Consider the following 25,271-nt stretch of genomic DNA (forward strand, 5'->3'; position numbering starts at 1 on the left):
TCCACTTAAATCAGTATGTATGTGTGTAAGCAAATACGAATAAGCGACAACAGGGGAGCAACTTTGACCACTCGTTCAGATACGAATTGCACAAGAGCTAGTCCATACACCAAACTGCAGAGTCCATGACAGGCTACAGGGTAACAAAATTCTAGTGGTAAGCATGCAAAAGGCAAGTTCAGCCAAAACTCAGCATGTCTGTCGAGTAGACTCCAAATCAACACTTAAGGATCCCAGCCTAGCTCACCCACGAACCACACCAATCATGATACATCACAGAGAAAGACACTTGGGGGGACTCCAAACGACGGCGTGGCCAGGCTCGCCGTGCTAACAGTAGTAGCCGCGGCGGCGAAGCGGCGGCGGTTGCAGGAAGGCGATGAACATCAGGACGACGACGGCGACGAAGGCCAGCGCGATGAGGATGTTCTCGTCGACGGGGAGCAGGCACACCTTCCCCATGCTCTCGCAGCCTGGTGAATGGCGCTGCAGAGGAAGCGTGTACCTTGGCTTTGTTGCAGAAGCATGCGTGGAAATGTCCTTGTTATAGCAGTTGGAGTCTCTGTCTTCTGGGTCAACTGCTCTGTGAAAAGTTTTTTCTATTGGAGCTTCGTTGCGGTACCATCTGCAGGCGTCTCGTACGCTTATATGAAACTGAATTTTGAATTTAGGTAGGTATTGTCAATAAGAATTAAAATTTTCCTCGTGGAGTAGGTCAGTACAACGGCTGCAAGTTGAAGCAGCGGTTTGAACTTTGAAGAGATCCCGCGCATATATCCTTTGGTCTCACCATTTGCATCATCAAAAAGATATTGCCACACACCAGTTGTACCTCTTTGGTTGATCTACATCTTTATCATCTGGCCTCACCAAACACCAGTTGTAGATTTTTCTATGCTTCTCTTGACGGAGGAGGAATTTTCTTGAACCCAACACCTTGTTTTGAACAATGCAGCTTTGCACAACCATGTAATGAGCAAGGTTTGAGTAACCTTAGTGCCAATGCCCAAACATGGAGGGTGATAGATTTTCGCGCAACAACCAAGGCGTCTAATATGTTTGAGCCTTCATAGAATTGTGAGATTTCTGGTGATGACTAGGTCAAATTAAAAGCTCAAAGAGTCACTTACAAATTGACCATAGAGTATGAACAACTGAACTGAAATTTGGTAGACCACCATATGTATGAACGTTCAAATGTTACTTTGCATACCAAAACACGGACATTCAGTCAACCCGCCTAGTCCACCAGTTGCTGCGTACTTATGCACTTTTCAAAACCTAATCGTGTAACTGTAGCTGTAGCATTTCAACTGTTGACTCTTCAACATTTTGACCAACAGCACCATCAAAGGAAAAAATACTAATTGAATACTATTTGAATTTAGTAATTTTGTGGACAGATGATTCCTGAGCCACAAATAGGGGAGAGCCATCGATAGGTCGTTCTCAAGACTCGAGGCCTCGAGGGCCAATTGCCAAAGAAAACTGCAGAAGCAAACCAACGAAACAACGCACCCTTATCCGTTTCTCTGTATAGTCTATTTACAAGTCATGACAGGTACAGTGCATAAAGAAAGTAAACTAATCCCCTCACGGAAATAATGAAGACCAGAAGCATACCATCAGGTCAGGTCATGGCCTGCTCCAGCGCAGCCAACCACACGCAGAACTCAACAGTGACAGAAACATGAAACGAAATCTTCGTCTTACCCTGCCAATGATGAATGAAGACGCAAGCGTAGAAGAGCACGCGTTTTGCAAAAGTTGACTTTGAATGTCTGTACAGGTCTTACTGCAATGAACCCTCAAATGCCAAGCAGAGAACCTATGGAAAGGAAAAGGGTGAAGAAGCTTACAATGGTCGACAAATTTGGCAGTTACCACGAATTTGCACAAAAGAAATATGGCCAAGACTACAAAGGCTTATCACTATGGTCAAATAAAAAAAATACTACACATATCAAGATTCAGGAACCAAGGAATTTTTAAGTTACATGAAGCATAACAGGCAATTATTGATAATGTACACATTATGATATTGGACTACAGTATTTTCACATAAATTACAGGTACTACAGAATTACATGGAACTGAAAAGTAATTGCCAACAAAAATTGGCGAGAAATAAGGGGTATTTGCTTCTTGCTAGCTTTCAGATATACAGACTCAAATCACAGATAATAAATGGCAACCTAGAACATCCTGCACATCAACGAGCCAAGGTACCAAATCGGTCGTGGCAAAGAGTGGCAATTGAGATCTTCCAGCTGGTCACTGATGTAGAATACCAGCACTTGTCAAGTCCTGCGCTCACTTGCTCAGCTCATGTGCATGGTGCATGAAAGGTGAAGGAAAGCAAGGGCATCCTATCAAGATCACTCGTACAATAGCACCCTGCCTGCTTCCCTGGCCCTGGCAATGTTGCAGCTCAACCACAGCGAGGTAAGCGCTGCAGTTCAGCGCCCAAATAAGCAGCAGCATCAGCAAGAAAGTTATCATTGGAGCCCTTGAAAACTGAAACAAGTCCTTCAACTCGCATCAAAGCTGACATTGATATTGACAGGATCATTCCCTGGGCTAGATATTGTCTGCATGAGAAGCCTAGGCCATATAGTAAGCGAGTCAGCCGTAGGCAGCTGTCATGCTTCAGCAAGTCCATGACACTACTCAATTTAGGAAGATTCGTCAACAAGCCCACTGTTGCCTCTCGAGGTGCTGCCTTGAGTAACAAAACCACACAATCTGACGCCAAGTCACTTATCTGTGGATCTGAATTGCCAACTAGCTCAAGAAAAATACCGATGTTGCCACCAAAGTCGCATATATCCGTAACGTAACTTTGTTGATCAACAGCAATGCTCATGCTGAACGCACTGTCAACAAGGAGTGCTGGGTTTTTGGAGAGGGTGGTACTTCTGTTGCTGCCAATGCCACGGATAATGAAAGCTCTGCAAAGTTCTAGGGTTGGTTCAAGAAAATCATCCATGTCTTTTGCAGCAACAAACTCAAGTAGGTTCCCTATTCTTCGAACAACTTGAAGCTGAGAAAGAATACGGGTGTCCATCTCGGGAGCAGATGCCAGGGCAAAGCAAAGCTTGACACTGCTTACATTTGCATTTGACAGATCTCCTAATAAAAATTCGAAGCATTGGGATACTGTTGCTTTGTGCAGGATATCAGAAACTTTCATACAATCATGTTCCAGTAGCATCACTAGCAGTTTCTGTGCATATATGGGTATGGGATCTTCATCCTCTGCAAAAGAAGGGTACAGTGGCAGAAAATGCTTCAGAGAGATCAATTTCAAATCACTTATCGTTTGCTCGTCAGTAGTTAATGAAGAATCACTGAAGATCACAATCATCACATCAGAGAGTATCTTCAAACACAGAAATCTGGCATCACCATCTTTATTGCCCTTGTATAAGATGGATAAGCTTGGGATGATACGACTGATGAATATTTTGTGTTCATCGAGTACAACAGAAGGCTCCTCTGTAGCAGCTTCAAGAATTCGCAACAATGTTATCTGGAAATCATCCCTAGCCTGAAAGTACAACGAGATTGACATAAACAATCCCACAAGTCAAAGATTTGTTCAGCAAATAAATTGTGCGATACAAAACATTGTTAATGCAAACAACACCAAAGTTGCAGTGATATGATGAATGCAATGTCGATATACTCATCAGGATGTAATATCCATATAGTTCACAAAAATCATACCTGAAACGGTGCCTCCAAAATTTTAATAAGATTTGCCAGCTGAAGCAATACATGGCTTGTCATGACTCTGTGCCTGAAGGATGCACTTCCCAGAAGATGAAGAATAACTGGAAACAGATAAATCGTGCTCTTTGGATGAGCTCGCCCAGCTAAAGGAGTAACAGGTCCATGGCGTTTGCCAGTCATAACCTGCTGTATATCACTGCAGACTGTGTCAAGAATAGCAGGGACCAAAGAAGCCACCAACTGCACGAATGCTTCTGTACATTTATGAATGAAACCCTCCTTCTCCTTTCCCAATCTATCAACTGCTGATATTAATTTTGCATTGCAAAACAAATGAGGAAGCCACCTTCGACTGTTCTTGCAAAGTAGAGCAACAAACAAAAGGGCTTTCCCTCGCAGAACATCAGTTCCCTGTTCTATCAGAGAAATGAGCCCAGGGACCAATTGTTTGTCATCTGATAATGAATGAATATAGCGGTTCATATTTGTTACAGTATGACTGTTAACTAATGCCGAATTGAGAATATTAAGACTAATCTGCTGTTCACGTGGATTTCCCTTGATGAGTGTGGATGCAATATCCTTGAATGGTATCTTCTCCAGGATTAAATGGATACACGATGGACTGAAGCGAGAAAGGCGAGCCAAACAAGATCCTGCAATGAGCCTTGTACTCTCCTGCTTTCCAGTTGTTTTATAGATGTAGCACAAGTTTCCAATAGCATCCTGGGAAGCAAAACGGGATGTCCATTCTGTTCCTTGGCTACATATGTTATCAATTGTCCGTAAGGCATATAACTGAGCTAGATCATCTTCGCCCTTTCGCAAGATAGATGACACCAGTGCAATTACAGCATTAGGAACCTGTACAATTTCCAATAAGGATTAACACATATGTACTCTGATGAACGCATCAAACTACATGAACTGAAAGATCTACATAGTTGCTTCATAACATAACCCTGCGCAGAGACCACTCATTTATAGTCAATCTGTTGTCAAAGAGCTAACCCAAAAATAAACCAAGAACTGTTGAACTCAAAACAACAACAACAACAACAACAACAACAACAACAACAACAACAACAACAACAACAACAACAACAACAACAACAACAACAACAACGACATAGCCTTTTGTCCCAAGCTGGGTAGGCTAGAGATGAAACTCAAAAGAAATTAAGTTAAAATTTTCCACAGACAAATAAACTATGGAACTTTCCCAATACTGAAGGGGGAAAATCACAAAGCCCTAAGCTGATTAGACACGTTGGAAGTAAAAGTGAACCATCATAAATTAATAAATATAGTTCGACGTCTATGCATATCATATCAACCTATAGGTTTATTCATCATGAACACTGCAATGAAAATATCAAAATATCAGTGTATAGTGGAACTAATCTTTCTCTTGGATCATATGACTACAAAGCTTGTACAGCCTAATAATATTGAGTTTCTATAACACACAATAGTTCTTTATTGGTGAACACCAAAAAGGTTGCACTTGCACATAAATAAAGACGAGTCTAAAATATAAACATGTGTAGTGTACATCCATGCATTTGTTTCATAAGCAAGCAGTACTGCAGGGTGTTTATAAGATAGTTTCAACTCCTAGAAATCTGTACTTGGGAATATAACTGTGGGAAAAGGCAATGGTGCTCTAAACATGCATTTGTTTCATATGCAAGCAGTACTGCAGGGTGTTTATAAGATAGTTTCAACTCCTAGAAATCTGTACTTGGGAATTTAACCGTGGGGAAAGGCAATGATGCTCTAAAACAGAATCAGTACCAATGATTAGATATTTCTATGACCCAGTACTTTACCAAGGTATGATACACTACATGATATGATATACGACAGTTGACTAAATAAACCAAAAAGGGCATACTACATTATATGATATACGACATGTTTCATACTACTTGTTTTGAGTTCTGACCTGCCATGAAGTTGCAGGCCTGTTATCCTTCAAAGGGGATACTTGGGTATTGATTTCTTTGGTATCTTGATCAGACTTGGTAGAAATGTAGAATAACAACTCTCCCAGTGTTGCCATACAGAATCTCCTGAGTTTATCATGCTTATCCCTTAATCCATCTGATAGCGCATTGAGAATTCCTGAACTTGCCAGCTCCACATCAAGAGCCGTGGAATAACGTATCAACAACCCCATAAGTGAGGCAATTTGGACACGTAAGACTGAAGTTTTTGACAGTCGAAGCATTTTTATAAGAAGCAACATAATTGGGCCATTAGTTATTTTGTTTGCAGCATCTGAGTTCATGCTTAACATCTCTAGGTATCTGATTGTATTTTGTTTTTCTGAAACCTGAAAAGTTCCACTTAAACTCTGAAGTATCTGACTGTTGAATGCATTCAACTGCTCCTGTGGCAACTTAATATAATCACATGCTGTAAGAGCTTCGAAAGGAAGTGTGGGAACCGTGTCCACAGCTTTATCAGCTTTCCTACTAGGCATAACAGGTTTAACTGCAAGGTCTGTTGGATGCCAGAATGCTTCAAAGATGTTAGTTGGCTCAGAACCATTTGCAGAACATGGAGTTACTTTTGCACGTTGTGCTTTTCGCATACAGATACTTGGTGGAGTGGCCACCACATCCAGGTTATCTGAACAAGAAGTCTGCTCAGTCTTCATCATGATATCAGGCGTAACTGACCCCTCATCTGTAAGCATGTCAACCTGATTTGCCATACAATTCTCTTCATTACCATCAGTGGCTTGAGGCTTTCCATGTGCTGCTGATCCTGGATGATCAGATCCGTCAGTGTCATCAGGCACATCTCCCTCTGGATTTTCACCAAAATCAAGCTCCATGTCATTATTTTCTATCTTAACTTCAGTTTCATTCTCAGATGTTTCTGTGGGAGGACGCCTGTAGTTCTCCTTGTCCCTTTCCCTTTGCAAATTCAACTTAGCTATGCGAGACATCCTGAGGATATTTACACCTTTGAAACCATCAGCCTTAGGTTTCGCGCTATTTCTCTTAACACTATGCAAATTCTTAACAGGCGTTTTGAAACCCTTGGTAGAATTTTCATCCTTCTTTTTAAGGCCAATATACTCACGGTGCTTGGGTGGTGTCAACTGTCTGGAAGGCTTGTCACCATTTCTCTCAGCTAGATATGGTGTAGCAGAAAGTTCTATCATGTTGTCAAAAGCAGGCTGAGGTGGTAAAGGAATCATCGGTATACTTGTTCTCCAAAAGTTGTGTTCACACAATTCAGACCACTGTAATCTTTCTGCCGGATCTTTCATGAGCAAGCAATCAATCAGATTTTGCAAGGACCTTGATGGATTATCAGGTAAAGGCGGTGTAGGATCCGAAATTATAGATTTGACTAACTGTGTGAATTCTCTACCCACAAAAGGGGGCCTTCCTGTATAGCATTCATACAAAACACAACCAAGTGCCCAGAAATCAGAAGCATATGAGTGGACTCCTCCCTCTCGAAATAATTCAGGAGCCATATAGCATGGTGTACCCCTCATGGGTTGTGGCACCTACAAGCCAGAAGAAAATAAGGATAGGGAAAGAAAGTCAAATAGATATGAAAAACGTGACCAAAGGTCACTCTGTATTTAAAGAAAATGAAAGCTTACATCTCCAGGATTGGTTTTCTCGATGTCTTTTAAGCGCCTTGCTAATCCAAAGTCGCATAGCTGGAACAAGTGAAAAAAAAAGTAATATTGTTAGTTTTGAGTTACTATGCACTGCTTTAATAGTGGAGTAAATTAATTTTGCTGTGGTCCACTTATGTACCTTCATGCATCCAGATTCATCAAGTAGAATGTTTGATGGCTTCAGATCACAATATATAATTCCTTGAGAATGCAAGAACCTACCAAAGATGTTCCCAATAAACCAAGGTTCACCGATTATATAAAGTAAATTACGATACAAGGTTACCAAAAGAACTTTACTGAAGAGCTCTGACGAGATCGTAAGCCAGGTCATGAATAGAATTTTCAGGAAGCTTCTTATCCTGCGAGGAAACATAATCTACTATGACAAAGTACATAAAGGCAAGGAAAATAGCGAGAGCGGGGTAAAATTCATCTAAGTAGCATAGAATACGAACTCCATATATGTACTCACAAGATGGATCTTGGCAAAACAAGTAGAAGAAAGAAATTTATGGGTTACTCTTGTTTTCTTAAGGCCAAAATGTAAACAACTGAATAGCAATAAACATGCCTTGAAACAGCCATGTCTACCTCCTGATTCCTGAAGAGATTATAATAAATTCTTGGTATATAGCAAACTAAAATTTCCAGAAAACACTATCATGAGGAATCCTTGGGTTGTTATGACAGGTGGCAGATAAGCCATAACAGTAATAGTGCCAATGAACCACTAAAATAGCAAACAGCACTAGCAGGTTATCAAGTAGTTCCAGTTTTCTTAGTTAAAGATTCTGCAATTCTGCAGTGCGCATATTGGGTTCAGGACTTCATCGCTGTTTTCATTCTCTTTTAGACAAAAAAAAAATGCTTCGCACAACTTCACTGTACTGCAGTAGTTCATTTGTTTCCAAACAAAAGGGAAAGACGAAACTAAAGTTCATACATCAAAGTAACAAAAAAATTACAAAAAGGTCAGACACGATGCTTTGATATGCACTGGGGCACATCAGGATTAAAGATAAAGCAGCTAATTCAATTTTCTGAAGCTAAAGTGCTATGAATTGTAGATCCTAATTTTAAAAGTTTAGCTTGAATATCACTCCCTCTGTTCAAATATATGACGTTTAGGACAAGCTAATTAGTTCATTTTTTTAATTAATTAACTTGTTTGAACATCATAGATTTAGAAACAGAGTATTATTTTGAAGTAACCAACTGCAGGCAGCAAGTGCATATCAATAACGTGGATTTTCCGATTGAAATTTGATATGCAAGCTACAACATTGATTCATGTGGAATTTATATCTAATAAGAGAAAAAACCTTGTACAGCTATGTAAGACACATCTGCTTATGGTCTGCTGAATGTCGATTGAATCTTTTTTTTTTCTTTTTGAAGTTAGTTAACTCTAGAATATCTGCATACATGTCTATAGGCTATAGCCTAATAGCCTATACTTGCTAACTTACACAAATCGATTCGACTTTTTAAGCATACAGATACATGGCATGCATTTTATATCCTTTCAGAACTAGAGAAAACTGCATACAGTAAGTAAATAGATGAGCAAGATACCTGCTCAAGCAAGCCCTTCAGGTCTCCACCAACGCAATACTCCAATATTAACCAGAAATGTGCGGAGGTTTCATACCTGGGAGGACAAGTAGAATATAAGAATGGAATGTAGAGGAACAATGATATTCTCAACCTATTAGTAGACTAAAAGACGTTATCACATTGCAAAACCAGCCAAGAGAATTTATAGGACAATGGGAGTACCTAAGAACCTTACCAAGAGTAAAATTTCAGGACATTTGCATGGTCTAAAGAATGGAGCATCCGAACCTGCGAAGATAAGTTTAAAAGCACAATTAGCACTAAGGAAAAGAACTTGACAAAGAAACAGGTACGGGCATACATTAAGCCTGTTTAATAGCTGTACAATCATGCTCCCGAAAAGAGTTCTCAATCTAAAATCAGAGCATGATCTGTACCATATAAAACATCGGTAGCATAAGAGAGTGCAAGATGTATTGCAGTATTACTGTAACATTTCTTCCTTGTGCATTCTATCTGTAATTAGCCACTGGAAATATAAAATCAATAAGGCTAACTGCCAGCAGTTTCAGGTTGGGCCAGCACTTAAAAAATATATAGTTCTGCGTAGGCAACAACACTTAACCAAATCCTTGTAGCTAAACAGGCTACACCATGCGCTCGAGAAAAATTAACAGCCTACAACTACGGAAACCAAAGATCTAGCGATTCAACCACGGTTATTCACGATGCAAGCGGGGAAGAAGCGAGCTCACCTCGTTGAGGACCTTGGAGCGCTGCGACTTGTCAACACTCTTGACGGCGAAGTACTCGATGGTCTTCTTCTTCCGCCCCTTATACACCGTCTTCACTCCGCACATCCACCAGGACCAAATCACAGAACCGACCATAGAAAAGCACCGAAATATCAGAAATCGCTCGCGCTGGAACCCGGGCTGCCCCGATCCTGGCGGATCCAGGGCGGGAGCCGGGAGGGAGGAGTGGAACTGAATCCCTCGGGAGCGGAGCGGGGGAGGGAAGGTGAGGGAGGGTTACCGAGTGCTTGCCGCGGCCGATGGCCTCGTAGACGTGGAAGTTGTTCATGGCGGAGGAGTCGTCGAAGCAGGCGGAGGCGGGGCTCCCCTCTCGCCGCCGGTGAGGTTTGACTAGGGTTTGAGATTCGGGGGGCGAAGCGGTGGAAGAAACGGGGAGAGGAAGAGGGGATGGGGGAGCGAGCGAGAGAGAGTGGGCGGGATTTTGAATTGCGACGGCCGCTCTCTCGGCTAGTTTTGGCTTTTGGGCTAGCCGATGCGGAGGCGCTCCTGCTGATCTTTTTTTTTTTCCGTTTTGAAATCCTCTTACTAATATCGTGACGTTGGTGCGAATTGCGATGGCGTTTTTTCATTCAGAACCCTGCGTCATTATATAATTGGTAGCCGTTATGGAACCGTACAGGACGAATTTTATTTTGTCTCGGTCAACTTATAGCATAAATATGACTAATTATATACGAAATAATTTTACATATTAAATGTATTTATAGGTTCGCTATTATTTTTTAATCAGAACATATAAATTTCGAAGTTCAGAATAAAAAACATGGTTTATATTTAAAACTAATTGAAGTCCTAGATAGTTACTGCTCCAAGTGCCCGTCAAAAAATTGCACCAAGGAATACAAAAAGAGTGTATTGTTCCTAATTTATGTGAAGGGTGGAAAGGTTTATAATGTTATACAACTACTGAATTAGAATGGTATTGTGAAATCCATGTTGCTTTTGAAGTATGTCTTGGTGAATAATTGATACGATCACTTATGTTAAACCAAGAAATTAGTGGTTCTCTCGTCTGCAATCTAAGAGTGTAAACATAGTCCCAATGCAATATATCTCGCGTCTTTCCTAAAGAGAATGAGTATGCCTATGGAGCCCAGTCCACTAGCACTAGAATACGAGCAGTCAGCCTATAAAAACCCAACTGCTGAAAAAAAATATTAAGATTTTCCACATAAAAGGTGTTATTGTCATATTTCAAGAAAACTACTTCTAATTGTTTTATTTTCAATCATATCATATATAATAACTTTTAACAATATTTCCTTAGTAGCAAAAATATATTATTTGTATCCACCGTTGGCAAGTTTGGAGACACAGAGAGCGTCTAGCTATTAGTATTCCTTTGAACATTTGAAGCAGCTCGCTCAAGTTAACTGTTCAATTTACTGCACAAATGATCTAGGGGCACCATGAATTCAGGGAGATAGATGCTTCGGACACGTGGTTGCGCCACTTATCTCAAAATGTTCATCTTACACTCTCAAGGAAACTAAAACAACACAAAACTTCAGCATCGATATGAGCATCAGGAAGCACTGCCACGTGGATATTGGCAGGAATTAATTGAAACTTTAGCCTTCCCATTGCACTGCGCAAGCTGGTTGTCCCTGACAGGTGCTTGTAGGGTGAACAAAATCCTCGTTGAATTGGATTTTTTCCCTTCGAGGGGAGTCGTACAAGGTCAGCGGACAGATCAAACAACTGAAAACACCCATTCGAATAGTAAGGCTGTGCTATAAATTATAGTATAATTGAATTGATTTTGAATCAATAATAATGGGCTCTTAACCCGATCAAAATATTAGCTGCGCAAGGCTAGAGTGTTATGCTAGACCCAGCCAGTTACCAATTTCTAGTACAAAATTCCTATGTGTCCTAAATAATATTTGTCGCTTCAGAGTACCGGCTCGGTGGTTTATTTTGGTCGTTGGTTTAGGGCAGTTGAGCACCATCATTAGTCCTGCACAATCTCAGAGCTTCAGGCGGAAAGAATATGCCAAGAATACGGAAGTGTGTACTCTGACAGCTTATTTGCAATTGTTGACTTGGGAAAATTGTCCTTCAAAGCTACTCGTCAGCATCTCTGCAGCTGCCTCCACCCTCTGGTTATCCTGAAATTAAGAAAAAAGAATTGATATTGCATGAACTCAAACTAAAGCAATGCTAAACTAGCTTTTCCCATTCCAGCTATGAGAAGTTTCGAATGTACTTCTGTGCTAGTATCAGTTATGTCTACATTACCATTAATGATGTTTACAGATTGCTTTGCTTTCAAGAAAGCGAGTGTTACTGTGTACATTACTGCAATGTTACTTATAAGCGCTGTCATTCGCCAAAATCCTAATTAATTAGTGACGAATAAATGGAATTTGCAAATATAGTAGTATTTACGATCATTCATGGGATTAAAGTAGTCATATGTACTATACAGAGAATTCATCATCTACCTTTCCAGTAAGATTTACAACCAAAGGCCCAGCTCTTGATATCCGATGACACCCTGCATGAAATATCAACCATCAAGTGTCGTCAAGCGGATCATAAGGGCACATAAGTTACACAGAAACAAGGGGATACAAGATCCCCTCACAGATCATACCTATGTAAACATCAGAAAACTCTAAGCACAGTTTTGCAAGGACCGGAGCAATTTGAACCTGAACAAGCATGCAGCAAGTAACTTCACATTATTAGACAAGTAGTGAATTAATGACATACTCTGGACATGAAGCCTCAAAGGATATACTTGGGGAAATATGAAAATATACATTAGACAAATTGTAATTCATGAATCATGACTCTGGTATTTATCCAATTAGCTAGTATTCTGTTATAAACTCCTAGAAGGTACCATCTGGAATCATAGGGTATTCTCATTCCCGTAAAGGTAAAGGAGCATAGTTTGGCAGAACAATTATTCAGTCAAGAACATATGCACTATCAAAATCTGGATAGATAAGAAATGACTATAGAGGACATCTGAATTTTCTACTTTAAAGGTTAAAAGGAAAATTACTTTCATGCCGACTATGGACTAAAGAAGTTCAAATGCTTTTGAAGCAATCATTTCCAGAGAGAAAACTTGGGCATGTACTCCAAAGGATAGGAATCAATATAAATGGGCAGATCCGTTATGGCAGGGAGACATACATCCGAAAGTGCACTGCCGAGATGCTTTGACACGAAAGGTTTTGCCTGCACTAAACCACTCTCCTGAGTGTCTAGAAGACAATCCCACTCGGTATCTAGTTCATGCACATTGGTTGCAGCAAGAGTGATGACATTTCTGCATTTGATCTGCATAAGGAAAAATATCAGGCAAATACAAATGAAACTGGCTAGAATCTTTTAAAATTTGCACAGTGAAAACACTTCAATGATATATGTAAGCATTTTCTCATCAGTTGCTGGTTAAAATGCCAGACTATACATTCTGCGTGACCCATAAACTTCCAAGATAGGAGTAGATAAGACTGGATATCTTTTTTTTAATAGAAAAATATAGGCACTTAACTGTTACTGCCTCAGAATTATATCATAGAACCTAGGTCGTTAGGGAACCCCACAAAGAACATGTAGCTTTATGTAAATGCACCAAAACTACAGAACATACCAATGGTAACGGTAGCTTTTTGTGGTGCAATAGTTCAGTAATACCTTCTGGCAACAATGCCATCTGAGAAAGAAATAGACAAGGAGTTAACTTGTAGAGATTGCAATTTGCTAGAATAAGTACAAATAATTGCAAGCCAATACACATTCAAGAAATTTAATGCTTGAAGTCCAGATACCTCATTTCGATCACCAGTGTAATTGTTTCCCATGAGTTGACTAAGATAATCCTCAAACTCTTCATCGGGAGCCTATGCTAATGCAAAGCACAGATAAGTTTAAACAACCATTTGACGTACAACAACAATTCACAGTTATGCGAGTGAGAAGATTCTACATCTCACAATGCAGTTACAAAATGGTTTTCTCGTGACAATAGTACAATCCTATAAGATCAATGCGCAAGGTTTTCTTCATTATAGAACAAAAAATGCAGAAAATATACCAAACAGGCAAATAATATTATAGATGAGAATTTATATGGAAAAGGTCAGTATGAAGAAGTACTACAGAAAGCCATTTTTGCAGAAAATAAAATGTTATTGGACGTACCAAACGAACTCCAAATGCTTTCGCAACGCCAGCCAAAGAAACATCTGAATGTAGAGGCCCAAGTCCTCCAAAGATAAACACCTTAAATACAACATGAATTTCATTACACAACTAACTTGAAAACTTTATATAATCGCAGGCGTATAGGCACTAACCATATCATCCATAGATTTACAACGTTCAACTTCTTCAGCAACAGAATCAATCTGCAAGGCCAAACAGATATATTCTGTTAGATTACATGCCTGGAAATTGGAAACTGATATGGCGATGGCAGCTAAATAGAATAATTTAGAACAAAACCACAACATTTATTTAAGGCAATGTGAGCTGGGACGCAACTATTCCAATAAGTAACCTATGTTACCTCATTGCGAACAACTGCTACATGAGAAACCCGCCAGCCAATTGCATGAAGCTTCTTGCACAAGGCTGCTCCTAGTTTATCCTCAGTTGTGCCAAACCTGAAGAACCAAAATGGATAGGCATGGAATAAATGTTAAGAATAAAGGTTAATAATGAGAAAAATTACGCAAAGAGATCCAGGTTGGGTTATCTATCAATGAAATAAAATGGAATCACAATGTATATCTGGACTTTGGGACGCCAGGCTACACTTTTCTGATATACTCTGAAGAGTCCAGACTACCGATTGATATAATTCAATCACCCATATAAAAAGCCATACCAAAGATGAAGAGAATTTGCATAATTGTGATATAAATTTCAAGGAAAGAAAAAGAAAAAGATCACAGGTTCCATTGCTACAAATAGAAACTACTCCAAGCTTAAGAACCTGAAGCATAGCATAATTAATTACATCTAACATGATTATTAGAAGGGATTGTAGGAGGATAATAATTGTTGTATTCCTCCAACCCTAGATGGGTGGGTATATATATCCTATATATGGGCCTCTAGGTGGGCCTCTATACACATGGGCTCAAAATACTCCAACACCCCCCCGCAGTCTGAACAACCGGCCCAGCGGTGTTCAAGACTGGACAACAAGAAAGCCAACACCCCCCCGCAGTCTGAACAACCGGCGCAGCGGTGTTCAAGACTGGACAAGAAGAGAGTACAAGTAGAATACAAAGGGCTAATACCCCCCGCAGCCACAACTAGCCACCGGCTACGTTGAGGCTGGATCGAAACTCCGAGAAGGTCGACGAGGGCAGCCCCTTGGTGAAGATGTCAGCGAACTGGGAGGTAGTCGGGACATGAAGTACCCGAACATCGCCGATTGCGACTCTGTCGCGCACGAAGTGTAGGTCGATCTCCACATGCTTCGTCCGCTGATGCTGGACGGGGTTGGTGGAGAGATACACGGCGCTGACATTGTCGCAGTAGACGAGCGTGCTCTTGGCGAGCGGGCTGTGGAGCTCTGCCAAGAGCTGGCGTAGCCAGGACGCCTCCACGACGCCGTTAGCGACAGCACGGTACTCCGCCTCGGCACTGGAGCGGGAGACAACCGGCTGCCGCTTGGACGACCAGGAGACCAGGTTGCCGCCCAAGAAGACGGCGTAGCCGGAAGTGGAGCGGCGAGTGTCCGGGCAGCCAGCCCAGTCAGCGTCGGTGTAGACCACCAGCTCAGCAGAGGAGGAGCGGTGAAGTACCAGGCCGAGGTCCACAGTGCCACGGACGTACCGGAGGAGACGCTTCAGTGCAGCAAGGTGTGACTCCTGGGGATCATGCATATGGAGACAGACCTGCTGAACAGCGTAGGTGAGATCCGGCCTGGTGAAGGTGAGGTACTGCAAAGCGCCGGCCAGACTCCGGTAGGCAGTAGAATCATCCACTGGAGCACCCAGATCAGCAGACAGCTTCGCCTGAGTGTCGACTGGAGTGGAGCAGGGCTTGCAATCAGTCATCCCAGCCCGCTCCAGAATATCGAGGGCGTACTGCCGCTGGTGAAGGAGAAGACCAGACGGACAAGGCTCAACAGTGACGCCCAAGAAATGGTGGAGCTGACCGAGATCCTTCATAGCGAACTCCCGCTGCAGAGAGGAGATGACACTCTGAAGCAACTGCTGACTGGAAGCTGTGAGCACAATGTCGTCGACATATAGCATCCAGGGAATACCTTACCAACGGTAAGGTATTTATCAGTGGAGCCCGGTAGCGATAATCAATACAGATTATCGTTGATATTGGCTTCGATTATCATGATAATCGCGATTATCGCTAAAATCGGCTTCGATTATGAGTCGATAATCGTTGATTATCGAACGATAATGCAATCCCTGATAGCAGCAGATAGGCAGTCTCATCCCCACGGCAGTAGACGAAGAGAGACGTGTCAGACTTGGCCTCGGTGAATCCCAGTGTCATCAAGAACGTGGCGAACCGAGAGTACCAAGCCTGAGGAGCCTGCTTCAGTCCATAGAGAGACTTGTTGAGCCGGCAGACCATATCCGGACGACTCGAGTCCACAAATCCCGCTGGCTGAGAGCAGTAGACAGTCTCTGACAAGGTGCCGTGAAGAAACGCATTCTTCACGTCCAGCTGGTGCACAGGCCAAGTGCGCGAGAGCGCAAGCGAGAGGACCGTGCACACCGTAGCGGGCTTCACGACCGGGCTGAAGGTCTCATCATAGTCCACACCAGACCGCTGAGTGAACCCCCGGAGAACCCAGCGAGCCTTGTAGCGCTCCAGTGTGCCGTCAGCTCGACGCTTGTGCGTCCAGATCAACTTGCCAGTCACCACATTGCAACCAGACGGACGCGACACGAGTTCCCACGTCTGGTTGGCAAGAAGAGCCGCGTACTCCTCTTCCATCGCGTGACGCCAGTGAGGATCCGCCAAGGCGTCGCGGACAGAGTAGGGTACCGGAGAGACCCGCGGCTCTCCCTCGGTGGCGGAGAGAGTCGCGGCCTGGGACGCCATCCGCCGAGTCACCATGGGATGGATATGCCGAGGATCCCGATGGATGACCGGCGGGTGGTAAACCTCCGGCTCATCTCGAGAGGGAGCCGGAGGTGGCGGCGGCGGCGACGGCTCCGGTGTCGGCGTCGCAGGAGCCTCCGAAGCAGGAGGCGGCGCCGGTGTCGACGCCGAACGACGCCGCTACACCTGCACCGGCTCAGCGTACCGCTGCGGTGTCGGGGTCGGCGCCGAGCGGCGCCGGTACACCTGCACCGGCTGAACGTACCGCGCAAGTGCAGGGGAAGGCACCAGGGCCGCGCGTGGCGCAGCGGGTGACACCGGGTCCGCGCGCGGCACGACCGGAGGTCCAGGGACTGCGCGTGGCGCAGCCGCGGGCACCGGGGCCGCGCTCGGCGCAGCAGGGATCACCGGAAACGGTGCCGGCGTGCCGGGAAAACCTGCAGGAAAAGGACAGACAGGTAACGGTGGCTGAACCACCGGGTCAGTCGGAAACAGACTCCAGCTCGGGGTCAGGAGAAGGTGTAGAGGAGGTGGAGTAGGGGAAATCCGACTCGTCGAAGACGACGTGTCGGGAGATCAGGGCGCGGCGAGTGGTGAGGTCAAAGCATCGGTATCCCTTGTGATCAGGGGAGTAACCGAGGAACACACAACGAGTCGAGCGGGGCGCCAGCTTGTGAGGAGCGGTGGCGGAGGTGTTAGGGTAACACGCACACCCGAAGACCCGAAGGTGGTCGTAGCGAGGAGGGGTACCGAAAAGAGCGTGGTGTGGAGTGGGAGCAGGAGAAGCCGCAGCAGCCAAGGCAGGAGCAAAGGAGGGGGTCCGGGCCGCACCCCCCGCGCCAGCCGCGCCCGCGCGCACGCCAGCGGGGGTGGCGGCGGCGGTGGCGGCTGGATCCGTGCCAGCCGCGCCCGCGCGCACGCCAGCGGCGGCGGCGGCGGCTTCGGCGGCGGCGGCGGCGGCAGCGGGTGGATCCGGGGCCCCCGAGCCCGCCACGCCCCCCGCGCCCCCCGTGCGCACGCCAGCGGTGGCGGCGGCGGCAGGCAGGGGCCCCCGACGCTCAGGAACAGAGGACGGGGCGGCGTGCGGAGCAGAGGCGGCGGCCCAGGTGGTGCTCGGAGCAGAAGGAAAGGAAGAGAGGGGAGGGAAGGGAGGGGCGGCGCCGGGAGGGGCGGCGCCGGCGGCTGTAGGATAGGGAGGAAGAAAAAATCTAGCCTGATACCATGTAGGAGGATAATAATTGTTGTATTCCTCCAACCCTAGATGGGTGGGTATATATATATCCTATACATGGGCCTCTAGGTGGGCCTCTATACACATGGGCTCAATATACTCCAACAGGGATCACTCACAATATTTCATCACCGACTACAATAATTGAAGCCGCACGTGAGATCATCTGTTCTCCCTCAATATTGTTCATGCCATTGCCTGCAACAGAATTCATTTCTATTTTGTGATTAGTCTTTTTTGTTCGACCAGCTCTTTCAAGTCTTCCATCTGTAAGCATGTATGCTGGTCTGAAGCTTTTCTCAGTCGATGAATCACTAAGAAGTGCATTTGGAACAGTATCATGTATGCTTCCAATGGAAGTATACCTGAAATCAGAGTAGATGAAAGATGTAAGTCATATTGGAAAGCGAATATGAAATATCAGAATACTTCTGCAGTGGATTCGCAAAGTGAGCTGAAATCCAGAATACAAGGTAAGAAAACTGCTCATCCAAAGAAAGAAGGGGAAAAATATCTTTCTAAAAGAATATTTTTTTGATCAATGACATGGCAAAGCGCTTTTGACCCCAAAGGTATCAAAAGATCTGCAAAAGGTATGCAAACACACAATTAGAACTGAAAAGTTTTGAACATAAGATAAGAGCCTACCCTTGGTCATAAAGACTGCAGTATTTGACCTTGCATGTTAAGAGAAAAGACCAAACATCCCTGACACAGAAAATAATGCTCCTTAACATTTGAATGAGCAAACTAGAAAAGGCAGGCTTGAATTGTTACATGATCAGGAGAAAAACCTGTATGACCAATCCAAGATTGGATTCACCCTCATAAAAGAAGGCCATCCAGGTGAACTAGGAGAGAACTGTTCTTGACCAACCTATAATTTCAAAATTGTGTTTATTCAAAGATCTGTGGAGATACCAAAACTGTAGGGAACTGTGAGCATCATGGGCATAGCTATTGCACATAATAGGTACAAGGGGTTGTGAAGAAAAAATGAGCAATGACAAAAGACAATCACCGCATTTGGATCACCAATTCTTGTGCCAATGAAAATTGCTTTGGTTGGCTTCTCTTTCAATAGGCCTTCTAGACCAGACTTGAAATCTGAATGGATAGTTTCCAGTGGTAACCCATAACTGTGGAGTGTGGAGAGAACAGAACAAACAATATTCAATTTGGCCTTCTAAAGATAGTGGAGACTAGGGGTAAAATTAAGCAAATCCTGGCCAACTCTTACGTTGAGACGGTCTCATAAGTGAATGAGTTGATTTCAGGGAAAGCACAAGGGCTTTCGAAATAGATGGTACGCAATGGACAGTTTTTAACAGCATCCATTTGGGCTACATCACCAGAATCCTTCTTGTAAAGGTAGTAACCAGCCCGAATCAAATGCAGGAGAACCTATTGGCACATAATATTAGAATTGTGTCAATCTTCAAGACTTGAGAGATATTATTTGGAATTGAACATACAAAAATAGGATGAGAAGAGAACATAAAGATATTTACAGTTGAGTCCTTCCCACCATTAAAGCTGAAGGCTACTTCCTCAAACCTGTAATGTGAAACTAATGAGAGTTAGACAGCAATGATGTCTTGGCATTAAATCAGCCACCAACATCCAACATTAGACACATCCATTCTTTCTAGGAAACACAGAAAGGACACACTTTATTTTCAAAACTATCGTAACATTTTGAGGACATCTAACTTGTACCCCATTCACAATGCAGAATAGAATGAAAGGTGGAATTGACTAGCCACAGATTGAGCATAGATCTAGTTAGAAGGAATATTTTCAGAAACTTGTAGACAAGAATAACAGCTTCAGGTTAGGATTTACTCACAGACCTGCATCATGGGTTTTATACCTCCTAAGCATGCATTTAGGCTTTATTACTGTTCCTCTTAGCAACTTAACAGATACCATCAAAACTATTAACCGCATAACCCCTCATAAAATTATTTCTACATTCTCAGAACTGGCCTAATAACATACAGAACAACCTGAGAAAACTGCAACAAAAGCAATGCACCTACTTTGTGGTGTTTCAGGACGTGGACTGGAACAGTCTGCTTCAACCAGTGGTCTTAAGGCAACTAATCTAGAAGTTTGTCACTGAAGCCAAAAGCTAATTGTTTATCTGCTAGCATTGGTTTTCCACCAGCCAGTTTAAGTTGTACTCCGATGCCAGTAGATACATGATGAGCAAGCAGGCAGAGAACAATTCTGCAATGATTAAGCAACCTTTGCCCGATAAGTGGTGATCCTACTCTGTTGCTGCAGGGGGGGCATAAGCAGACAATCAGTGATACGGAGACAGCCTGCGGCGTTGGGACCCAACGGGCTGCAGCTCCAGGCAGTTTGAGATCTACTCCGTCAACACGCGTCAAACTCGATGTTCCCGCGGGGCTATCCCCCGCCGCCTCCCTCCCCAAATCCGAACCCGCGTCTATCCCTCCTCCGGATCAACCGACCCAAACGGCAGGCCAGCGCAAGCTCCACGCCAGCGCGCGCGGCCCAGAACCCGGCCCGATCGCGCGCGCGGCGACCGCCCCCCGCGGCATGAATCTCGAGCTCCCACCCCCACCGGATCGCCGCGGAACCAGCACACCTCCGCCGACGCCGCCACTAACCCAATCCGCGCGCCCCGCCCCAGGAGGTGGAGGAGGGAGGGAGGGAGAGCAGAGGGTAGCTTACGGGTAGAGCGCGAAGGCCCGCTGGACGACGTAGACGGCGTTGCCGTACTTGGTGCGCATGCGGCGGTCGGTGCACCCTCGCACTGCCTCGTCGATCTCCATCCCCCGTCGCTGCCCGCTGCTCCGGCGAGGCGGGAAGCGGCCCGGAGCGGGAGCGAGGCGGTTGAGGAATGGTGGGAGCTGGGAGGCGTGTGGGCTGGGGTGACTCGGCTCGGCTGTGTTTGCTTGGGGAGCGGGGCCGCGGGGAGATGGTGGGCTAGCAAGTTGAAGGGACAGGGGATGAAGCCTCCAACCGAGGCTGGCTGCTCCGCCTGCTCTGCGCGGATATGGGGCACGTTCCGGATGGCGTTGGATCTTTTTCTTGCCTTCCCGGGAATTTCTCTCCTTTTTTCCTCGTCACATATATAAACTTGTGCGGGCGCGATGGGGATGGCGTGGCGCTGACGTGGTGGAATGGTGTCCTCGAGGTGGCCACGAGTGCCGCTGCGCGTGCCAGGCTGGCAGCTGGTGCTGTGCTGACGTGGTGGAACGGGACCGTAGAGACCAGAGGTTCTAGCGGTGGGCAGGGCAGTGCGGCTGACTGGCCGAGTTGTTTTTTTTTCTCTCTCCGTTTCTTCTTCCAAGGAGGATAAACCTTCGCCTTATTTTCCAAGAGTAGGACATCGACTGCTGTATCATCTGCCCGCCGGATTTTGATTTTTTAAATATCTTTGTTTTCCATGAATGCACATGGCTCGTTGCAATGGACACAACTAACTAAGAAAACTTTCAGAACAAACAGATCTGAATTTGTTTACATAATAACCATGCTTATATTAGAAAAAAAAGTTGAAGATTTTTTGTTTTTTTTCATTTCTTGTATAAAAAGGATCAGGCCAATAAGATAATTATGTAATAGTATATAACCTTTTTGTATAAGAGTGGTATGCAAAGTAGTCATAGCAGTAGCGCGGAGTCATGTACATGTGGGTTTGACTCAACACAAAAAACCAAGCTGAGAGGATTCAAATCTAATGCTCATGATGTGAAACAAGCAAAACACGAAATGTTATATGAATAAAATTCTATTCATGTATAGCATTGTCCGGCGCAAATAGCTCTTAGCTCCAAGTTGGACGTAAAGTTCATAAACTGAAATTGAGTGGTATAAATAGCTATTCTTACTTTAAATTAGAAGTAAGGCTCTAGCTCAAGCTTTATGAAATCTTAGTGCTAAGAACACCTAGTTTCAAGAACTCTTGGAGTTGGAACTGTTTTTCACATTACACCTAGCAAGCGTGTAACACGCGTTATCTTCGTTAGTGTTCCTTTTCCCTCAAGTTGAAAGGGATGATCTTACCGCGGTGTAATGTGCCTAGTGCTTTTACATGTTGATTGTTGAATTGAACACACGCGCTGCAAGAATCTTAGGGATGCAGTGGTTGAACCTAAAAAAGTACCATCCACTTTCACTTAAAACTAGGAAAAAATTATCGCGGAGAAGTTTCCCTAGCATAACGAAAAGCCAGAGCACTTACTGATTTTCCTTTTTAAAATACCTGCAATGGAGGAACCAAATTCGAAGAATCTATTCCTCACTTTATTTATCCCATACTAAAAGCATAGATGAAATTTGGTCAAATAAATAATGACTAGCCTTACCAATACAACATCGTGTAACTTCCAGGAATTTCAGTTACCTTGCCTATCGATTTCTACGTGGGTGTACCTGCCACTTTTTACACGAAATTCGTCAAAATGGAATTCATCTCAAATTCTCAATGAAGCCGATCGAAAACAACTAGATTTACAGGGGTCATTTCATCTACAGCCTACTCCTCTGCCGTAGTTCATTGTTGTTCCTTCCATTAACTGAAGCGTTTTTCTTCCCAGCCTTCTTTGCTCTACCAGCCCTTTCAAGACCCCCATCTGACAGCGTGTATGCCGGTTTATACCCGCCCGATCCATCACGCAGAAGCTCGTTTGGAACAGTGTTATGTATGCTGCCAATAGAAGTGTACCTGAAACCAGATCAACTGTCGTCAGATACTTAGATGCACGGTAGCCTAAGTAAATCTGTATGGAAGGGCAGAGGTAATTGTACTGAAATGACACGCTGCGCTTTTGCTAAAAGTTCAGTAGCACACGGCCAATACATCATACATGCAATGCGAGACAGTGCAGTTCTAATTTTGATACTAGGTTGCACTTTGGTCTACAGGGGAGAAAGGAACCTAACAGTAACAGCTACCAAAAAGGTGTAGACTCTGAAGAAGTCTCTGAACATGCATGGAAAAGAATAAAGAGCATACCCTTGATCATAGAGGCTGCAGTATTTGACCTTGCAGGTTAATAGGAAAGACCAAACATCGCTGTCAGAGCAAAGCATTCGAATTAGCATCCAGGGGGAGAAAATGCAACGATCTCGTTGAGCTACGCGAGCAGGAATATTCAAGCATCAGGAGGCAAACCTGTAGGACCAATCCAAGATAGGGTTCACCCTCATGAAAGGAGGCCAGTCAGGTGAGCTAGGGGAGAACTGTTGTTGACCAACCTAGAGCAATTTGAAATTGGATCGCGCGTGTCAATGTCTTGTATAAACTAGTAAAAGTAGAGCAATTGCAAAAAGAATCGATCATTCAAGAATCAAGAGAGCCGCCGCACCGCATTCGGATCACCGTTTCTGGTGCCGAGGAAGATTGCTTTGGTGGGTTTCTCCTTAAGCAGGGCTTCAATGCCAGATTTATAATCTGTCCTAATAGTTTCCAGCGGCAAGCCGTATCTGCAAAACATGGATGAGAATGAATATACACTCAACTTGCCGAGAACAAGGATAGTAGAATGGCACATGGAATTGTACTGTAACTGATCAGATCAGCGAGTTCTTACGTCGACGCGGTCTCGTACGTGAACGAGTCGATTTCAGGGAAGGTGTTAGGGTCCTCGAAGTAGATGGTCCGTATCGGACAGTTTTGAACGGCATGATGGACAGTTATGTCCGCATGGCCTGAACTTGCTGCATTGTGCAGATAGTAGCCAGCCCGAAGCAGATGCAGCAACACCTATTGATTTATAGATTTAGCACGTTGCCATCAAGATCGATAGTTAGTAACTGTCATTGAACATGAGTTAGACAAGTGGTGAGCAGACGGTAGGAGAGTACGGTTGAATCTTTCCCGCCGTTGAAGCTGAAAGCGAGTTGCTCAAACCTGAAAAGTGAAATTTCTGAGAATCAGACAAACTGCTACCAACTGCACTCACCCACCCAACATAAACATTTTTTTTTGTTGAAACGAAAGCCAACATAAACAATAGAACAATTAAAGCAAAAAAAAAAGATACAAGAAAAGTCATGCATGTTGAGTGCTAATTACACTATATATCTTGTTTTAGCGCTAACACAAAGATCCATAGGTCATGCATCGGTTACAAAAGACGAAGCGGCCGGGCCTGCTGGATGGTGTACCGAGCCGCGAGGCCAATCCACCAGACCCAAGGTGTGTTTTGATTTTTTCGCACCGTGTTTAGTTCCAAAAATCAAAATTCCAATTTTTTTCCGGCACCTGCATGGAGACTTAAATCTAGACGAAATAAAAAACGCATTGCGATTGCTGCCTGTAAATCGCGAGACGAATCTAATGAACCTAATAAGGCCGTAAGCAGACGCTAAATTGCTGCAGTAATGCTACAATAAACAACCTTTAATGACGGATTAATTAGGCTCATTACATTCGTCTTGCAATTTACAGACGAATTCTGTAATTTATTTTGTGATTAATCTATGTTTAGTACTTCAAACATAGAAAGATAATTTTCAAAAACTTTACGGAGCGCAACTAAACACGGTCTTGGCGTAAATTTTTGGAAGAGAATTTTATTATTTTGAAGCATTAAATAAAGTTTATTTATAAAACTTTTTGCACGAATGGGTTGTAAATCGCGAGACGAATCTAATACACTTAATTAACTCATGATTAATTCATAATTAGCGGATGATTAATGTAGCATCACGGTTGCAAATTATGGATTAAGTAGGCTCATTAGATTCATCTCGCGATTTACAACCCATCCGTGCAAAAAAATTTATAAATAAACTTTATTTAGTACTCCATGCATGTGTCCAAATATTTGATGTGATATTTTTGGATATAAAATTTTGACATCTAAATAAGGCCCGGCAAGCTGAGAAGTCGAGCTAGCGTAGGCGTAGTAGATCGACTGTAGGAGGGCCATAGTGATGTAGTGCAGGTGCAAGCAGAGAAGAGAGCGCGAGGGCGACCGCACGCACGTACGGGTACAGCGCCAATGCGCGGCTGATGGTGTAGACGGCGGCGTCGAACCTGGCGCGCAGCCGGTCATCGCCGCTGCCGCGCACCGCCCGCTCGATCTCCATCGCCGCGCCGCGCTGCGGGTCCGAGCCTGGCTCCTCGCGGCTACCGACCGTTCGGTCTCGCAACTTGATCGAGAGCAAGCAGAGAAGCAGGTCTTTCTAAACAACAAAGAGAAGCCGTTTGGTTCGCGTGCGAGCGTGAGTGCGTGACCGACTG

At 44.1% G+C, this 25,271-nt stretch overlaps 3 protein-coding genes across 3 annotated transcripts; all 3 read right to left on the reverse strand.

Annotated features, from left to right (window-relative positions):
- Positions 1-1,945: 1,945 nt before the first annotated feature.
- Positions 1,946-10,256, reverse strand: LOC120676449 (serine/threonine-protein kinase RUNKEL-like). Its single transcript, XM_039957708.1, has 10 exons — positions 9,983-10,256; positions 9,703-9,792; positions 9,183-9,235; positions 8,966-9,041; positions 7,688-7,749; positions 7,527-7,605; positions 7,367-7,426; positions 5,684-7,267; positions 3,730-4,599; positions 1,946-3,550 (listed from the first exon to the last, which is right to left on the reverse strand). Exons 1-10 carry the CDS (start codon positions 10,028-10,030, stop codon positions 2,432-2,434), a joined length of 4,041 nt encoding a protein of 1,346 aa, XP_039813642.1. The 5' UTR covers positions 10,031-10,256; the 3' UTR covers positions 1,946-2,431.
- A 1,220-nt stretch (positions 10,257-11,476) lies between these two features.
- Positions 11,477-21,011, reverse strand: LOC120676489 (FAD synthase-like). Its single transcript, XM_039957799.1, has 16 exons — positions 20,747-21,011; positions 19,555-19,600; positions 19,284-19,447; positions 19,065-19,182; positions 18,838-18,920; positions 18,692-18,751; positions 18,163-18,408; positions 14,294-14,390; positions 14,082-14,132; positions 13,927-14,007; positions 13,554-13,625; positions 13,376-13,438; positions 12,913-13,059; positions 12,362-12,419; positions 12,210-12,262; positions 11,477-11,873 (listed from the first exon to the last, which is right to left on the reverse strand). The coding sequence occupies exons 1-16, from the start codon at positions 20,845-20,847 to the stop codon at positions 11,790-11,792; spliced, it is 1,524 nt and encodes a 507-aa protein (XP_039813733.1). The 5' UTR covers positions 20,848-21,011; the 3' UTR covers positions 11,477-11,789.
- Positions 21,012-22,549: 1,538 nt separating this feature from the next.
- LOC120674575 (probable FAD synthase) lies at positions 22,550-25,117 on the reverse strand. The gene is made up of 7 exons (XM_039955739.1): positions 25,017-25,117; positions 23,888-23,933; positions 23,614-23,786; positions 23,389-23,506; positions 23,196-23,278; positions 23,037-23,096; positions 22,550-22,745 (listed from the first exon to the last, which is right to left on the reverse strand). The coding sequence occupies exons 1-7, from the start codon at positions 25,115-25,117 to the stop codon at positions 22,550-22,552; spliced, it is 777 nt and encodes a 258-aa protein (XP_039811673.1).
- Between the last annotated feature and the right edge of the window lie 154 nt (positions 25,118-25,271).

Source organism: Panicum virgatum, chromosome 5N (genome assembly GCF_016808335.1).
Source record: "Panicum virgatum strain AP13 chromosome 5N, P.virgatum_v5, whole genome shotgun sequence".
NCBI lineage: Eukaryota > Viridiplantae > Streptophyta > Magnoliopsida > Poales > Poaceae > Panicum > Panicum virgatum.

What these genes read in the sequence shown, in the direction of transcription:
- LOC120676449 (XM_039957708.1), bottom strand. Translation starts at nt 10,030, where the DNA reads ATGAACAACTTCCACGTCTACGAGGCCATCGGCCGCGGCAAGCACTCG. An exon ending in GATCTCGTCAGAGCTCTTCA is followed by an intron (nt 7,606 to 7,687) that starts GTAAAGTTCTTT and finishes CATCTTTGGTAG; the next exon opens with GTTCTTGCATTCTCAAGGAA. An exon ending in ATGAATCTGGATGCATGAAG is followed by an intron (nt 7,427 to 7,526) that starts GTACATAAGTGG and finishes CACTTGTTCCAG; the next exon opens with CTATGCGACTTTGGATTAGC.
- LOC120674575 (XM_039955739.1), bottom strand. Translation starts at nt 25,117, where the DNA reads ATGGAGATCGAGCGGGCGGTGCGCGGCAGCGGCGATGACCGGCTGCGC. An exon ending in CGCGCATTGGCGCTGTACCC is followed by an intron (nt 23,934 to 25,016) that starts GTACGTGCGTGC and finishes TTCACTTTTCAG; the next exon opens with GTTTGAGCAACTCGCTTTCA. An exon ending in ATCTTGGATTGGTCCTACAG is followed by an intron (nt 23,097 to 23,195) that starts GTTTGCCTCCTG and finishes TTGCTCTGACAG; the next exon opens with CGATGTTTGGTCTTTCCTAT.
- LOC120676489 (XM_039957799.1), bottom strand. Translation starts at nt 20,847, where the DNA reads ATGGAGATCGACGAGGCAGTGCGAGGGTGCACCGACCGCCGCATGCGC. An exon ending in GTAAATCTATGGATGATATG is followed by an intron (nt 14,008 to 14,081) that starts GTTAGTGCCTAT and finishes GTTGTATTTAAG; the next exon opens with GTGTTTATCTTTGGAGGACT. An exon ending in TCGGCAGTGCACTTTCGGAT is followed by an intron (nt 12,420 to 12,912) that starts GTATGTCTCCCT and finishes ATGCTTGTTCAG; the next exon opens with GTTCAAATTGCTCCGGTCCT.